At 40.8% G+C, this 18826-nt stretch overlaps 1 protein-coding gene across 1 annotated transcript; it reads left to right on the top strand.

Annotated features, from left to right (window-relative positions):
• Positions 1 to 634: 634 nt before the first annotated feature.
• Positions 635 to 17693, top strand: LOC138976591 (26S proteasome regulatory subunit 6A-B). Its single transcript, XM_070349445.1, has 13 exons — positions 635 to 736; positions 1011 to 1091; positions 4381 to 4506; positions 5562 to 5669; positions 6094 to 6156; positions 7172 to 7218; positions 7517 to 7607; positions 7925 to 7997; positions 9553 to 9762; positions 10504 to 10610; positions 12803 to 12948; positions 13965 to 14046; positions 15788 to 17693. The coding sequence occupies exons 1-13, from the start codon at positions 695 to 697 to the stop codon at positions 15896 to 15898; spliced, it is 1287 nt and encodes a 428-aa protein (XP_070205546.1). The 5' UTR covers positions 635 to 694; the 3' UTR covers positions 15899 to 17693.
• Positions 17694 to 18826: the final 1133 nt, after the last annotated feature.

Here is an 18826-nt window from a genome sequence, read left to right as displayed (position 1 = left end):
AAAATTTTGCGCGACAAGCTCTATTCATTTTGTTTTTTCCTGATAAACAAAACACTGAACTAACATAAAAACAAACCTTTAAAACTGCCTAACCACTTTGAAATATGGCCTCAGGTGTGAACTCCAGCCTTAATATATTAACACAAACTGCAATACCTGATTTGAAGTAATAGTGAAGGAAAGTACAGCAAACTGGTTTTGCAACGAAATTTCTTTCTTTCACTCTGAGATTCGCCATGGTCCACACTTCTGATAGCGCTAAATTTTATTTCTGGAAGCAACACCTGTAACACAATACGTGTAAGGTAAATTTTTAAATTAATAAACACTCACTGGCATGTGTTGCTCGAACCAAGGCACAATTTACTGCTTTGCGGTTTTGTCAAGAGAAACTCACATCTACCAGCGTGTTTAGTTCGTCTGCAGTCAAGGACATGCGTAAATCGTCATCAGTTTGAGGTTCACACAATACAATCAAAATTTAGAACTCAAACCAAAAAAAATGCCAGCGTCTTTATTCCATGTATAGGCTGTATGTCAAATCTAAAAATATGTTATAAAACTGTTATTTAAATACGTATATTAGTACTGTTATTTGTGCAGCAGAACATGGTATTCATCTTGTGCCGTTCCAGATTTTCACACTTACACACACCGACTTCCGCTTGCCTTGCTGAATCACGACGGCTTCAAAATGTCGACCCTGGAAGACAGAGCTATTTGGGAAGATGGAGAGGTAAGTAGGGAATGTGTTGTATTGTTATGCATATGAGGCAAAATAATAACATTTGGTGTGTCCTTCCACCCATTTCGAGCGCGGTATTACGTTTTCCGTTGTTTGTTTTCTTCTTTTGAATTTGACGTAATTTCTGCATTTTCTCTCTATCCTATTCCTAATCTTATCTGAATCTCATTGTTAGGTGCTCTCTATTTATTCACATGGACTAAACACGAGAAAATATCTTTCACGTCCAAATATTCAGTACGTCATTTTGTTCTTTTTTTTTCAGGAATCTTTGGGTGAGGAGGTTCTTCGTATGTCGAACGATGAAATCGTCAGCAGAACACGTTTACTTGACAATGAAATCAAGGTAAGAGTAAGACTAAGAGTAAGACCACGGACCTACATTCTACTGGATGGCTGTCTCAGGATCTAGGTCACTTTAGTGGGAATATCGGTCAACTTCGAAACCTGGGGACGGGTTGGTTGAAAGTGACGGTCGGCGACGGTCGGCAACTACAAACTTAGGAGAGGGGGTCAAATGGGGAAAACAACACCGAGAAGAGAGAGGGAGAGAGAGAGAGGCTTAGGAGAAGGTGTCAGGTGAGGGAGAAGAAAGAGAGAGATTCAGGGGGCTTAGGAGAGGGGGTCAAATGGGGAAAACAACAGAGAGAGAGAGAGAGGGAGAGAGAGAGAGAGTGTTTACAAACACATACTGTGGGATTCAATGTAACACGCAAAATCTTTATTCGCTAAACAAAATCTAAGTTCAACGTTTGTTAATTCATCAATCGTACAGATCTTAACAATAAGCTACCGGTATGGGAAAAAACATTCCTGTCATTTTAGGTCAACTAATCTTAATTATCTAAGGCTAAATAGGGCTTGGCCAGATGTAAGCCTAAGTATCTAGTTTAATTTTATGGTCATTCTGTGAAATGGGGCCGAGGATGATCGCCGGTGACTCGTTGCTTCTTCGACGAAGGAGTTATGTGTACCCAACATGCTTTGGATTTTTTTTTTGTCAGTGTTATAGTTATACACTGGTTTTTTGTCGCCGACCGTCCGACCGTTGCCGACCGTCACTTTCAACCAACCGCCTGGGGACCAGCCACTTCCGGTTCCCCTTTCAGAGTAATGAGATTGCTGGGGCCGTAGAATTTTTCATCCAGTTTTGTCCTTTTTTTCCAAAATTGATATTAGTCGGAAGAAACAAGCACACGTGTGGTACGTGGGGGTATTTCCCGGCGAGTTTTCAGTGTTGTTGTTGTTGTTGCGAAGCTAAGCGGCTTCCCAGTGCGGAAGGCAGGCAGTGTGTGCATCAAACAGTGTTGTTGTGATGGATGGATGAGTGAGTGATGAGGGTGAATGAGTTAGTTAAACTGTGACTGAATATCTATTGATTGATTGATATTAAAGTGAACATTAGGGGGGGGGGGGGGGGGTAGAAATGCACCATTGTGCACTCGCCTTGATGTAAGGAACACTACTGCAGTCTCCAACAGCTTCAAAGTGGGTTAGACAGGCTCTTGATAAAGACTGAGGCAAAATGTGCCAAATCACACATTGTTCTTATTCACTGATTCAGTTATTGGCCAAATGTCCGAAGAGTATTCCGACTATTCGTCTGAATTGGCCAAGGTTTGTCCGTTTTTTTTTTTATTGGTCAGGCTTTGATTGCTAAAACTGCTGCCGATGTACTTAGTCAACTGACTGGCGTTTATTTTCTTCGCGAATACCAAAAACAAAACATCAATGTTTTGAACAGAAGCCATTTACAAAAATTATAGCTGTCGGAGTGGTTTCCCTCGGACAAGAGAAACCACACTCCCAGAGTTCGCGATAGTTTATCAGTCAGTCAGTGCTTTCGATTTGGTTACCAAAAAAGAAAAAAAAACTAAATTGATCAGTGACCAAGGTTTGCTACCCTTCGCCAAGGTAGGCCTGATCAAAAGTACTGGTTAACAGGACAGTAAACTAACCAAAAGGGGGGGGAGGGGTCATGTTATGACATCTTTGTGGAAAATGAAACAATGCAGTGATGGTGTGACTGACAGCTGAGCATGTTTTCGGTTTACTAGTGTTATTCAATCACATTTTTCCTAGTCATGGTACACCACTCTCACTCCAGGACACTCACATTTTGGACACACATCAGTGACAGTCTGTTTTCGTTTTACTGGTGTTCTGCCATTCTCATTTTTGTTCTGGTCAACTTTGATAGAATCAGTCACAGTGTTATGTGACTCAGAGTGTGTTTATCTATGTCTTATTGGTGTTTTACCAGTCATGTTTCCTAAGGCTTGTCAAGATTTCCACACGATTCGAAGAGTTTTATTGTTTTACTTTCACAACATTAAAGTTAAAGCTTTGAAAATGTTTCAGAGAATTGGTGTCTGTTTTAGTTAAAAAAAGCTGATTGTTTCAGTTGCAGTATGCAACATAATTATGTTCTGTATTCCTAAGACAATGATTGTATTGGTGTTCCCCTCTTGTGCTACAATGTTGTGGTGACTTTTGATGAGCCAAAATAATAGCCTAACTCCCGCAGTGGGGCACTGCGGTTATGAAATTAAAGGCCCCTCCTGTTTTTGGAACCGCAGGAGCTTTCTAGTTTGCTGTTAGGTAGATTTTTGGTTCCTCTTTCCTGTCATGCTCTCTTTTTCTTCATGAATTCTTTTCTTTTTTCTGCCTTCTTGCTCATTCACATGTATTTTTTCCAAAAATCTCTTCTCTTGCCGCTTGTCTCGCGATTCATGTATAGTTTAATCTGTTAGTGTTCTGATGTAAGTCCAGCAGTAGATAGGTTAAGCCTATTTTAACATACTGGAAACTGGTAATCTTCCAGTAGGTATTAATTTAGTTTTACTAAAGCCTGCTGGGACACAAGTAATGGGTTAGTGCATTTGTAAACAGGAATCGCTTGACAAGTGGCCCCCTTCATCCCCCCCTTCCTCGTCCTGATATGGCTCTGCGTAGTCGGCTGGACGTTAAGCAACAAATAAACAAACAAACAAACAAACAAATAGCCTAACATTTTCCAAAATGTCCTAAAGCTTTCTGACAGTTTCGGCCAAATGTCCCAACATGAAAATGTCTAGCAACATCCCTGTGCTGCACGACCTTTGCTGTATATTCTCGGAGTGTACATAAAAATCAGAGAACCGCATCAATTTAGAGTGTCATTCGACGCCATTTTGCGAAGATTACGCTAGGGACAAACACACACAAAAACTGATGCTACACAGCAGTTTATTGTTGCAGCTCGGTACACCTAGAAGTGGTTGTATACTGTGTGAAGTAACATTATTGCACTCAGAAAGAGAGATGGCGGAAGTCAATGCATCAGATTGATTTTTATTGGCTACTTCCTAACAACTTGTAAGGGCGCATTTCATTGGCTTTGAGTTGTTACAGAGGTTTTCATTGTCTGAGTGTATACAGACCTATCGATCCTGTATACACTCAGAGTGCGTGTTGCCTTTGCCTTGCATCTGGTGATGCTCATCACTGTCTACTTATGACTATAGTATAAGCTATTGTTTAGGCGAGTGTGTGTAAATTGTAATGTAAGATGTTGATTGATGCCTTTTTCCTTTGAATATTTGTTTCTTTCTTTTATGCAAAACTTTATGACGAAAGTCTTTTCTTTGTTTCAGATCATGAAATCAGAAATAATGCGCATTTCGCATGAACTCCAAGCCCAGAAGGAGAAGATCAAGGAAAACACAGAGAAGATAAAAGTCAACAAGACACTTCCCTACCTCGTTTCAAATGTTATTGAGGTAAGGCCAAAAAAAAAATAGTCTGTTTACGGTAACCCGACCGACCCTATTTTTTTCGCGCGACCCTAGACTTTTTTTTGGCATTTGGGGGAAAAAAATTAAAAAAATAACGTAAAAATATGGTTTTTGGAGAAAAATTTTTTTTTAAAAATCCCGACCTACCGACCCTATTTTTTTGGCCTATGTTACCGTAAACAGACCTCTCTTTTTTTGGCCTAAGGAGAGTGTCATTTTGGGATCAGAGTTTCTCGTTCGAGTCGTTGAGAGTCCATTTTCTTGCGAAAGTTTCTTTTTGCTAGCCCACCTTTTATGGATGTTTTCACAGTCACAGACTTGGCGTGTATGCTGATAGCAATACATGCACCAAATAACCTCTGCACCAGCTTGGTACTGGTAGACTAAGCAGGTTGATGAACACTTTGCATACTACTTTGTTTATGGCCGGGAATCTGTCAATTATGTTAAAAGGTGAAAATCTTGTAGTATTCAGGGACAGTTCATTTTGCATGTTCCGAAAGTGCTTTGGTTGAATTCATGCATTTTGTATTTTATCTGTTATCAACAAAACATAGAACAAGTAAACTAGTAACCACAAAAATGTATATCTTGTCAATGATCTCACATTACTCATGACATGTTCCTTCAAGTCAACAAACAAGCAAAAAGAACAAGAGGCAAATGGACAACAAGATAACTGTTTAAAAATAATTCCTTGAGCTACATGCTACTTAGTTAGACTTATTATGAGAACAGCAGCTTTTTGTTTCCAAATTCTGAATCAATGCTAAAGATGGTAAGGTTAATGATGATACAGATTTCAGTTGCTACTCATGATGATTCTGAGAACAGCAGCTTTTTGTTTCCAAATTCTGAATCAATGCTAAAGATGGTAAGGTTAATGATAATACAGATTTCAGTTGCTACTCATGATGATTATGAGAACAGCAGCTTTTTATGTATAATTAAAAATTATGTGTAATTAATATAATATTATGCTATTTATACATATAATTACCGATAAAAATGAAGATTAACATTGGTGATCATGTTTTCAGTTGCTGGATATGGAGCCGCAGGATGGGGGAGAGGAGGATGGTGCCAATGTTGACCTTGACTCCCAGCGTAAAGGCAAATGTGCTGTCATCAAGACTTCCACCAGACAGGTAAATGCTAGCTTACTTGAGCTTGTTGCTTTGTGAATGCTGTTCAATGATTGCAGATATATGAGATAAAGAAAATTCACTTGCGACTGTGAATTACAGTGCAAGAACAAACAAACAAATAAGCTTCAGAAGCAAGGGCGTGTTTGTACAAATTGCCACATTTACTGACACTTTCTTTCCAGTAAACATAAGCTGTTGTTTTGTGAGGCTTGTTTTATTTGTAAATGTACTTTGTAGCAGATATTGCACTATTGTGAGAACCATTAAATGATTCACTGTGATATATGCTCTGTAACCTGCTTGTGGATTTCCCTGTTGACTTTAATACCTACGTGTTGAGGCTGTTATCTCTCGCAGTTACTATGGTGTGCATTGCAAATGTTTTGTTAGTCAATTAACCTGTCATCCTTTCTGCCTATTTCAGACTTACTTCCTGCCGGTCATTGGTCTTGTTGATGCAGAGCAACTGAAGCCTGGAGATCTTGTGGTACGTTTTTTCTTACTTTTTTTCATCAAACTGATGCGTTCCTTCTCACTATCTTTTTAGGACCATTCAAGTATTCAGTCATATGAATTAGAAGCTGTCTGCATGTGCTTCTTATGCTTGAAGAATCAGATGGTTTGGTCATCGTGAATGCAAGTGGCATATGACTGATGAAATATCAGTAACAGTTTTAATAACTTTTTTTTTTAACAATTTATCTTTTTAGGACCATTTAAGTATTCAGTCATATGAATTAGAAGCTGTCTGCATGTGCTTCGTCTGTTTGAAGAAGCAGATAGTTTGGTCATCGTGAATGCAAGTGGCATATGACTGTGATGAAATATCAATAACAGTTTTAATAACTTTTTTTTTTACAATTTCTTACACTCTGCATGAGCTGTGAAGGCTGTTGATTTATTCTTTATGTTAAAGAAGGATGGGTTTTTGCAGCACACATACATATACAACTAAAAGCCTGTATAAATATGTTCTGGTTTACATTGCACAACTCATTGCTTTTGAAAGAAAAATAATGCCTTCTAACATGAATTTCACCGGCACAGTTGGCCTAGTGGTAAGGCGTCCGCCCCGTGATCGGGAGGTCGTGGGTTCGAACCCCGGCCGGGTCATACCTAAGACTTTAAAATTGGCAATCTAGTGGCTGGTCTGCCGGGCGTCTGGCATTATGGGGTTAGTGCTAGGACTGGTTGGTCCGGTGTCAGAATAATGTGACTGTGTGAGACATGAAGCCTGTGCTGCGACTTCTGTCTTGTGTGTGGCGCACGTTATATGTCAAAGCAGCACCGCCCTGATATGGCCCTTCGTGGTCGGCTGGGCGTTAAGCAAACAAACAAACATGAATTTCAGAAAGATCAGTGTAAGTTATGTGTGATCAGTTGTTTGCAAATTCGTTAAACTTTGATGAATTTTGAATAGTAATCTTTAAGTGTACAGTAATATAAATTTGAAAAAGACGTGAATTGTAATTTGTGCTGATTTTTTTCTCTTTTGCTTCCAGGGTGTAAACAAAGACTCCTATTTGATTCTGGAAACACTGCCTGCAGAGTAAGTCTCACACTGTTTGTAAACATGTGCTTGTGTCTGTCCATGCAAAATACTGAAATACAGAAACATGTATGCAGAACTTCTGAATGGCTATATTTTTGTGTTTATTTTTTTGTAGCCTGAATCAGTGAATGAAAAAACAAACATTTGTTTTCAGTCTGTATGTCCTATGTCTTTATGAAGTGTGACACAGTGATATTGATACAGGTGTAATGTGTTATTCATACGATCTTCTCTGACACCATAAACGTATCATTGTGAAGTGTCAGTATAACATGCACTGCTGCCGTGTGTGCAGGTATGACTCGCGTGTGAAGGCCATGGAAGTGGATGAGCGTCCCACAGAACAGTACAGCGACATTGGAGGTCTGGACAAACAGATCCAAGAGGTGACACTTCATTTCTAATTTGTCTGTAATTAGTAAAGGTGAACCCACCTTTAATGACCTTTAACAATTTGAGAAATTCGGGTCTTAAAAAGGAGGGAGTCTTAAAATGAGGTTACATCTGTCACAGAGGTTATGAACAGAAAATCTGAAAAGGTTAACATCTTATATGGGGCAGGTCTTTAATTGTTTGTCTTAAAAGGGGGGGGGGGGGGGGTTCCGCTGTAGTTATTCAGCTCATGAGATTTTTCATATTTGTTTTGCTCATGTCTTTGTTTGGTTTCTTGTTGACTGACTACTTTATGTTTGCTATATTTCAGTTGATTGAGGCCGTTGTTCTGCCAATGACCCACAAGGAGAGGTTTGAAACCCTGGGAATCCAGCCACCCAAAGGTGAGTGGCTGTTTATTAGTAAAGAGTGGTTTGTCTTGCTTCAGTCTGTGCTTATACATGTACATGTAGGTAGTATTAGGCCTCTTGGGTGTGCTGTTTATGTAACAGCTCCTTCACTGGCTTCAGATTAGAAATATGAACTTGAAAAAGTTCCAGAACTTCATGATGACTTAATAAAGCTGTGAGGAGTTTTTTTTTAATTTTTTTTTAAAGATATACAGTAAAACATGTCAAATAAGGACACCCTTGGGACCAGACAAAAGTGTCCTTATTCTGCAGGTGTCCTTATTAGACAGGTGCAAGTAAACGCGACATATTTTCACTCAGTTAAAGTCGGTCACTGACCCCCGTGCAGGAAGTGTTGCCTCTCTCAGATATGACAGGGGAACCACCTCTCATGGCAAAAACTGGGTTATTTTGGTGCGCCCTATCGGCCCCCTGCGTCCAATGGGTGACTGGATTACAATTTATTTGTCTTAGATAACGAAGCGCCTTGTCACCCGGAAAGTACGGTATATGACTTATTATGGACCCAAAATACGTGTCCGCGTCCGTAATGCGGAGGTGGCCGTAACGTACAGGTGTTTTACAGTGTAAAGCAGTCCGTGCCGAGACTGACTGTCCGTATTCTGCGAGTGTCCGCTAAGTCCAGTGACCGTATTTGACAGTTTTCACTGTACAAGACAAAAAAAATTCTGAAATTACAGAAACTGCTCAAGAATGTGTTTCATGTATGCTTGTTAAAAGGACATACAGAATCAGAACACACAGAGAAAAAGAATGTGAGAGAGTTTATTTACTTTAAAATTTGTTGTTCTTTTGTACTGCACTCACACATACAACCAAATATCATGGATACACTCACTCTTAACTTTTTAAAGCTGAGGACATTTTCAAAGCTTACCTGTCATTCTGAGTGATGCACTTACAATTTAAAATAAAACAAGAGGCGAAGCCTTCAAGGCTCACGTAAGAAATCGACAAACAGAAACACAAACTCAATCACTTCGTCACACACACACACGCACACACACACACACACACAGTAAGCGGCATAGGTGACACTGTGCAAGAAAGCGAGACACTAGATCTAGATCTGAATGGCCGATTTCGAAGAAAAAACTAGTCTCGGCCCGCTCAAAATAACAATGACCGAGACTTTCAGTAATTCCTTCGCGTGACGTCTAACCCTCTTACGTCATAATGTGACGTCTTCAAATGTTGTGACGTCTTCAAATGTTAAGTTTCTACCACAGACATACATACGCATGCACGCACGCACGCACAGACAGACAAAAGTTAGCATCGCATAGGCTACACTTACGTGAGCCAAAAACAAGAATGGTTAGTTATTGGAACGTTTAATTTTTGACAAAACAAAACGTTCACAAGAACATGTACCCAATGGGCTTTATAGTGGACAGACTAATAAACAATTAATATGAGAGAAATAAAATTTATTGGATAATGTTTTTAGTCCGATCTCGAACAAGGCCAGAGTCCAACGCAGTCTGTGTGTTTTTGGATTCCTAAAATTAATAATTTTGGTGTCCAGGTGTGCTGCTGTATGGAGCCCCTGGCACCGGTAAAACCCTGCTGGCGCGTGCCTGCGCTGCCCAGACCAAGTCCACCTTCCTCAAGCTGGCTGGACCCCAACTTGTGCAGATGTTCATCGGTGATGGAGCCAAGCTGGTACGCGACGCTTTCGCTCTGGCCAAGGAGAAGGCCCCCGCCATTGTCTTCATTGACGAGTTGGATGCTATTGGTCAGTCATGGTTTATTGTTTATTTTATTTTATTGTAATATTTTATATTTTTTGCTGGGAAATTTGGGTCGCTTCCTCCCTCAGGAAAGCTAGCAGCAACAAGAGTCATGCTACCCAGGTGTGTGCGTGGTTTGGTGTAATCAGTCACGTGCACTTATGGCAGGTGACACGATGTGGGACATGCATACCATACCATCTCTGAGTCTGCACTTATGGCAGGTGACACGATGTGGGACATGCATACCATACCATCTCTGAGTCTGCACTTGAAGTTGACCCATGTCCGTCCCGGTCTCGATTTAAACCCATGACCCTAAGAGTAAGATTGAAAGTCCAGTGCACTACCAACTAAGCTACCTGGGCCCCCGGTTGTGTGTGTGTGTGTGTGTGATTATGTTGTTGAATTCATTTCGTGTTGCAGATATTATATGTCAGAGGTTGTAAAGAAATTGTGTGTGTCTGTGTCGACATCTGTGGGGTTGATGAAAAAGACTTCTATTGTTGCAATGTAACTTTTTCATTGGCTTCTGCTATAGTGTATATGTAACTGTGTGCATGTTTGTTTGTAGGTGTGTGTGAGAGAGATAAGCTGTTTATAAGCTCTGTAAATGTACTCCCATTTGAAGACTCCCTCCCGTTTACTTTTAGGATCTGATTTTCTCAGGTTTTTGGAGGTCTTAAAAGGGAGAATCCATTGTATCAGAGTTGCCTTGCTTATACCCGAGGTTTGTGGGATTGCAGGAACCAAGCGTTTTGACAGTGAGAAGGCAGGTGACCGCGAGGTGCAGCGTACCATGTTGGAGCTCCTCAACCAGATGGATGGCTTCCAGCCCAACGCCATGATCAAGGTAAACAACTCCTGTACATAATGCCCCTTCATGTTGACTGGGTTTGCTCCCTTGAATCTACAGATACTTTTAGTGATTGTCCAGTGACAACCTTTCACAGGATGAGATAATTGTATATAATTAGTGTCGTACGGGCTACTGTATTCCATTTTCAGCAGACGGAGACTGATTACCGTAAAAGTCGACCTATAAGCCGCGACTTTTTTTTCCTAAATGGACCCCTGCGGCTTATAAGGCGGTGCGGCTTATGAATGACTTTTTCTGAATCAGTGGCGTGTATCCGACTTCGCTCAGTGACCTAGTTTCCGGAAGTTGGATCGCCGCTGTGTAATGGCCTTGAATCAGCTGTGTTTACCTCAATTCACTCACTCACCTTCTTTTCGGAAGTTTGAAGCATGACAATAACTCACACAGTAATGGGTTGGCATACACCGGTTTTGATCGATCACTTCGCATTGCTACTACAGAGAACAGCAACACGCACATCTCCTAAAACAAAGCAACGTACAACTGACCACGATGCCGAAAACACGGAGGCAGGCCTATGATGCAGCCTACAAACTTGCAGCCATAGACTTGGCTGTTGAAAAAGGCAATCGCGCTGCTGCTCAACAAATCGGCGTCAATGAAAGCATGATTAGGCGTTGGCGAAAGCAAGAGGCGAACTTGTGAAATGCAAGAAATCCACAAAAGCATTCCGTGGTTGCAAGGCACGCTGGCCACAATTAGAAAACGAAATGGAGGACTGGGTCAACACACAACGTGCGGATGGTCGCGGTGTTTCAACTGTTCAGCTTCGTCTGAAAGCACGCACCATTGCAACACGTCTGAAGATAGACGACTTCAAAGGCGGTCAATCTTGGTGTTGCCGATTTTTGAGGCGCAAAGGTCTGTCACTGCGTGCACGTACAACTTTGTGCCAACAGCTGCCGCCAGACTTCCAGGAGAAAATGATGTCATTTCGAAACTACGCACAAGAGCAGGTAGCTGAGAATCTGATTGGCCCACAGAACATCATAAATATGGATGAGGTTCCGTTGACCTTTGACCTTCCATTGACACGCACAGTAAACAAAAAGGGCGAGTCTTCTGTGGCACTGAAAACAACGGGACATGAAAAAACACACTTCACCTGTGTTTTGTCGTGCACGGCTTCGGGTGAAAAGCTTCCGCCGATGGTGATTTTCAAGCGAATCACAATGCCGAAAGAAAAGTTTCCGAGGGGGATCGTCGTGCAGGTTAACAAGAAGGGGTGGATGGATGAGAAGATGATGGACACCTGGCTGACAGAATGCTATGGGAAAAGGCCAGGGGGTTTCTTCCGTCGCACTAAAGCTCTGTTAGTCAAGGACAGCATGCGTGCACACATCACTGAGAAGGTCAAAAAGTCAGTCACTGCCACCAACTCCATCATCGCTATCATCCCGGGTGGCACAACAAAGTACCTGCAACCCCTCGATATCAGTGTGAACCGGCCCTTCAAAGTGGTGATGAGGGATGAGTGGGAGAGGTGGATGGTGGATGGCGAGAAATCATTCACAAAGACTGGCCGCATGCGTAGAGCAACCTTTGCAGATGTGTGCCAGTGGGTCCTGAAAGCTTGGGATGCTGTCAAAAAGTCAACGATCATCAACGGCTTCAGAAAGGCTGAGATCATCACTGGAGCAGACGACGCGACAGACAACACGACAGCCACTGACAGTGGGGCCGAGAGTGACACTTCCGGTGACTCTGTGCCAGAAGCCATTCTGAACTTGTTCATCTCCGACACTGAGGAGTCCGACTTCAGCGGATTTTCAGCATCAGATGTTGAGTGATTTACAGAACTAACTACAGGTGCTGTGTGCAGGACGAGAGGACAGTTTGATAGTCCAGAGTTCTGTGAATCACTCAACATGAACATCTGATGCTGAAAGTAAAGTGCAAAACTGACAAGTTAGCCGGTTCGTTTTTGTGTGTGTGTGTTTTTTTTTCGTTGACTTTCGATGTTTCTTGACTTGAACTTTGCTTCTAGGCGCGGCTTGTATGCCGGAGCGGCTTGTGTATGGATTTTTCTGAATTTTTTTTAAAAATCGGGGGGTGCGGCTTATACCCAGGTGCGTCTTATAGGTCGACTTTTACGGTAGTTGCTTTTAGCATGAAATGTCAGGGTGGTCAACAAGTGGTGAATGTGTGTATGCATGTGCGTGCAGGTGATTGCTGCCACAAACCGTGTGGATATTCTGGATCCTGCGTTGCTGCGCTCGGGACGTCTGGATCGTAAGATTGAATTCCCGCATCCCAATGAGGAGGCCCGTGCTCGCATCATGCAGATCCACTCTCGTAAAATGAACGTCAGGTAAGTGTCGGAAGCTGCCTTTTTCCTAAACAGTGAAACCCCCCGTTTACTACCTAAAAAAACACCTGAGATAGTCGGGTCGGAGATTTTTCCGATCTCCCATGTCAACTTATGTGCAGACCTGCTTAGTGGCTTATCCCCCTTCAAGTGTACATGCAACCACAAGACCCAAGTGCGCACGGAAAAGATCCTGTAATCCATGTCAGAGTTCGGTGGGTTATAGAAACACGAAAATACCCAGCATGCTTCCTCCGAAAGCGGCGTAGGGCTGCCTTATTGGCGGGGTAAAAAGGGTCATACACGTAAAATTCCACTCGTGCAAAAACACGAGTGTACGTGGGAGTTTCAGCCCACGAACGCAGAAGAAGAAGAAGAAGAAGTCCTGTGCAGTTTAAAGTGATGCTATTGCTAACAAGATTTCTTTAATTTTGAGCAAGGAATTTTTGTTAACTGTTGCTTTCTACAAGATTTTCCCATGTCATCTATCTTAGTTCTTGTGAGTGACAGAACAGAGCCACAGATTACATTCACTTTTGTTAAAAGGCTGCTTTTTTTTGTGTATAGCTACTTGTCAAGATTAAACAATGCAACAGCTGTGACACTCCAGATGATAACTTTTGTTCCAGAACCCTTGTAACTTTGTGCATTTGCCATTTGTGTGAGTAAAAATGGTCCTAATTTTCGGCAATGTCAAAAAGAAGCAATATTCTTTGTTTTTTTCTGATTTCCTGAGCTTGAATCCAAATACAGAAAGACAGCTAACATTCCAAAAATCAAGAATAAAAAACCCAGAATGGTAAGGTACGGACGATCTTGCCAGAAACTGAACAGAATCAATGCTTTCTGAGAGAAGTTTTCACCTCATTTATTTGTCTGTCTGTCCACTATAAAGACCATTGGGTGGATGTACTCATGAATGTATTTTTGTATGTAAATTGAAACTTTCCAGTACTTTACCATTCTTGTGTTTTGTTTGTTGAGCATGGTTTTAAGAAGTTTGCATTTGGTGTTTGCAGCAAGGATGTGAACTATGAAGAACTGGCAAGGTGCACTGATGACTTCAACGGTGCTCAGCTGAAGGCTGTCTGCGTGGAAGCTGTAAGTCTTTGTTTTCTTCAAAATGTTTTCTCAAGGCAAATTGTTTACATTTTGTCATGAAATGCGCTTAAAATCAAGGACATGAAGCATATGACAAAAATCCAATCAAAACCCATACAATGAGTGGGTTGATAGAGCAATTACTGTTTAACAAGTCTATTATTTCTTCTGTTTCTTTTTCTTTAGATTAATGTCTGTATCCAGTAACAGACCTGATTTTGGGGTGTCTTTACTTTTTTGTACTGTCACTACTGGGTGATTTTATTCCACATAGTCGGAGTGTTTTTCCTTGTCTTTTCCACCTTCTGTCAGTGTCAGTTCTCTCCCTAGGCGAAGATTTGAGTTTTTTGTCTGCTCACCCTGTTTAGATTTAAACGACAGTCATTCAGTTAACAGAAGCTTAGATTAAAATGACAGTCATTCAGTTAAAAGAAGCATTATACATTCATGGGTGAAACTAGCCCGTCAATTGACAGATTTCCGTCACTTGTAAAAATGTTTTGGCGGAAATTCCGTCAGTCCAAACTTTTGACCCCCAAAAAATGTTTTGAAATCACTTTACTTGCAGCGATGTTCGCGAAACTCGGCTTCAGAATCTTGATACACCGTGACATTTGTGTGCCATCTGCTCCAAAGTGAGAGATTATGGTATTATCGGGAAGAATATGCACGCGCAGGAAGCAAACACCACAAAAAAGCTAAACCGACTTCGTGATAAAGTCTAAGTTTACGTCGACCATTTCATTCTTTCTTTCATTGGGCCGTGCTCCGTATCTTTGGATCTTTGGTTCAACTTCATTGCGTATCTTTGGTGTAGTTTTCAGGTCAGTCATCAAATAAACACGACATTAACTTCAGGTGTTCATGTTGTATATGATATATGGTTGCTGTTTTTCATGTGTTATCAGTTTTGTCATTTTCTGTTGTTTGTCTTTGAGCGTGTATCGTTATGTGTTATAAGCGCATGATCGTGTGACTTGTTTGGTGAAATTGTTGTTTTTGGACAAGGGCATTGTTTTTGTGGCTTATCGACTTGATAGGATCTGCTGTTACTTATTACTCATTTCTCTGCTTGCTTCAGCACAGTCTATCTTTACCTTTCTGACACTCTTTTAAGCAGAATAAGTTGGAATGGACCTCTAGTACTACTAGTGTGAATGGACTAAAAATAAAAATCCAAGATTTTATGTTTTTTTAAGGCTGATCTCATCTCTTAGGTTTTTGACAGACATTAAAGTGTCACTTTTATTTTTTTTTTTAGGGCCCAGGAGAGGCCATAAAATCACCTATAAAACGTCAAAATTTGTTTTTAGTCCCCCGGGACCCCCCAACGGGGCGCTGCCCCTGTACCCCGCCAGGGCCTGGGCGGCCCCAGGACCCCTGCCTCAGAATTTGCAGTCAATTTATTTTTTTTAGGTTTCACCCATGTACATTTTCCATTGACTACTTTTTTGTTGTTGTTTAAAGTTGTAAGTGTCAGGATTTTTTAATGGGCGAAATGGCCAAGTGGGTTAGGATGGCGGCCTCCCAAGCGGGAAGGTCGTGGGTTCGAATCCCGGCCGTGCCTTGTGGGTTAAGGGTGAAGAATTCCGATTCTGATCTCCTAGGTCAATTTATGTGCAGACCTGCTAAAATATGGTCATGCACGTAATAACCGTGGGAGTTTCAGCCCATTAATGAAGAAGAAGTGTGATGATTTACAGTGTGGTCAGTCATGATCATTTTCCTTTGTGTTTCTCAGGGTATGATTGCCATGCGTCGGGAGGGAACAGAGCTGACTCACGAGGACTACATGGACGCTATCATCGAGGTGCAGGCTAAGAAAAAGACCAACCTCCAGTACTACGCTTAAGGGTTTGCTTGATCCCAGCAGTGTTTTCAGTGAAAACGTTCAGCTTTTGATGACGGTTCTTGTCATTGAGAAAAAGGCCAACCTCCAGTACTACGCTTAAGGACTTGGTTGAAGCCAGCAGCGTTTTCAATGAAAACGTTTTAAATTTTGAAGAATGTTCTTGTCATTGTGAATTTATCGTTGGGAAGCAGGTGTAAATGTGGCACAAGCTATGTACAAAGATGCCAGAAGGCAGAGAGAAGGTTTTCATTCATGTTCGGTTTCAGATGTTACTTCTTACTATATGAATGACAGTGATGTAAATAAGGGGGGGGAGGGGGATAGATATGGAGGAGGGAAGGGATGAAAAGTTGACACCCCATGTTTTTGAAAGAGGTGTTAGTTTGAATATGTTTTCAACTGAAAAGGTTGTGTGCGAACATTTTGAGTAGAATAAAAAACAGACATTGTTTTGGATGTGATTGTATTGGAAGACTAAGGATGTTCATGGTCTAAAGATGTTCTTTTCTTTGATGTACATTTATTCCTGCATGAAAAGTTGAGAGGATGGGTTCGATAAAGCTTTCCTGGTCACTTTTTTTTTCAGCAGAATTTTGTTGTGCTAAAGATTTTGTGAAGTAGTCCCCCTCCCCCCCCCCCCCGTTCAGCAAGAAGTACATTTTGTTGATTGTCAGGGTTGCATATTTGGGTGTTCTTGCTTTGGAATTCAGATGGTGGTGGGAGAAGGGGGGCGCGGGGTGCATGATCAATTGTAATATGTTCTCTAATGTCCCAGTGTTGAAGAGACCGCCCTAATATGGCCCTTCGTGGTCGGCTGGGCGTTAAAAACAAACAAACAAAGTGTTGAAGAGGCGAGTGTATCATTACATTTAATCAAGTTTTGACTAAATGTTTTAACATGGAGGGGGGAATCGAGACGAGGGTTGTGGTGTGTCTGTGTGTGTGTGTAGAGCGATTCAGAGTAAACTACTGGACCGATCTTTATGAAATTTTTCATGAGACATCCTGGGTATGATATCCCCAGATGTTTTTTTTCATTTTTTTCAATAAATGTCTTTGATGACGTCATATCCGGCATTTTGTAAAAGTTGAGGCGGCACTGTCACACCCTCATTTTTCAATCAAATTGATTGAAAGTTTGGCCAAGCAATCTTCGACGAAGGCCGGACTTTGGTATTGCATTTCAGCTTGAAGGCTTAAAAATTAATTAATGACTTTGGTCATTAAAAATCTGAAAATTGTAATTAAAATTACTTTTTTATAAAACGATCCAAAATTACGTTTATCGTATTCTTCATCATTTTCTGATTCAAAAAACATATAAATATGTTATATTCGGATTAAAAACAAGCTCTGAAAATTAAAAATATAAAAATTATGATTAAAATTAAATTTCCGATTTAAAAAAAATTTCATCTTATTCCTTGTCCGTTCCTGATTCCAAAAACATTTAGATATGATATGTTTGGATTAAAAATACGTTCAGAGAGTTAAAAAGAATAAAGCTATAGAAAAGCGTGCTATCCTCCTCAGCGCAACCGCTACCGCGCTTTTCTGGATTGTTCATTTCACTGCCTTTGCCACGAGCGGTTGACAGACGATGCTACGAGTGTACGGTCTTGCGGAAAAAAATGCAATGCGTTCAGTTTCATTCTGTGAGTTCGACTGAGCTTGACTAAATGTTGTATTTTCTTTAAGTTTGGAGTGAATGGGGAGGGGAGATTTGTTGAAAAGGGAAAGGCATTTTGTGAACATCAGTATACTCGCTAATCACAATAAAATCTTCTAAAATGCAGGATTTGCAGTTGTTTCGCAGAAGTGTATGTGATTGTGTTTGTATGATTTGAAGAAACAGACAGAAGGAATTAAGAAATGGAGAGAAGAAGGAGCGAGGGACGATAAACATTATACAATCTCATTCTCTGTCTCCTGTCACACCCAGATACGCACAAATACATGCGTGGGCACACACAGTTATATTTGCCATCAAACAGTTTTGTACAAGCACACATTGCAACATCACAAACAGAATCCTGAATGCAATTGGAACTCGGGCAAAGGTTGAAGGCATTTTATTTACAGAAATCTTCAGATCTGCACAATCCTCAGGCAAAAATACAAATTTCTGATGCTTTTTTCCAGAATCAAATTCAGTATGTACAGTGCTACAAATACATATGGTGTAAATAGATCCATATCGTGTTTTAATAAACGGTTCAACGAGTTATCAAGTAATTCGGGCAACAAGTTCTGACAAAATGAAAGGTGCCCACACATCCCCACCGAAATAATCACAACACTCAAAACAATAATTTGTATTATACTGTGAGAATAAATACATCGTCAAACGTTCCCCTTGAGCACCTGTTATTTGTACCATAATTTGCATTTGTGGATATTCAGAAAGGATTACATAGTAATTTATGTGCACTTGCGCTTGCACACACATACGCATGTACACACACATACACTCTCTCTTTCTCCATACTACCGAACTAACCCTGCATGCATGATAAAGGTGACACTAATCTATTGTCACACTATAATACACAAATAATTACACAAAAAGCAAGACATCACATGACTTGATTTCATTTCATCTTCTGAATTATGCAGATCTTTATTTCGTTATTTCGTCTGTAGAATGTAGTACAGTATAAACACACACATCAAGAGAGAGGAAGAAATGTCAGGTCTACCCTGCGCGGACCATAAAGTATTAAGTAAAAATATAACGACTCTGTGGTAAAACAAAGATACTTAATGTCGGCTCTGCTCATGTTATGTGCCAAGCATGAATTAAGAGTAAGTCGGTACTGAATGTGTACAACAACCGTGCTAACAAAAAAATCAGGGGAAAAAGACAAAAACGTTTCCAATACATAAATGAGCGGCGCATTAATCCCTTTTAGTTAGAAAAAAAAGGCC

This window comes from Littorina saxatilis, linkage group LG1 (genome assembly GCF_037325665.1).
Source record: "Littorina saxatilis isolate snail1 linkage group LG1, US_GU_Lsax_2.0, whole genome shotgun sequence".
Classification (NCBI taxonomy): Eukaryota; Metazoa; Mollusca; class Gastropoda; order Littorinimorpha; family Littorinidae; genus Littorina; species Littorina saxatilis.
The sequence above is the reverse complement of the archived record's forward strand: the minus strand, read 5'-3'. Positions and strand labels throughout refer to the sequence as shown.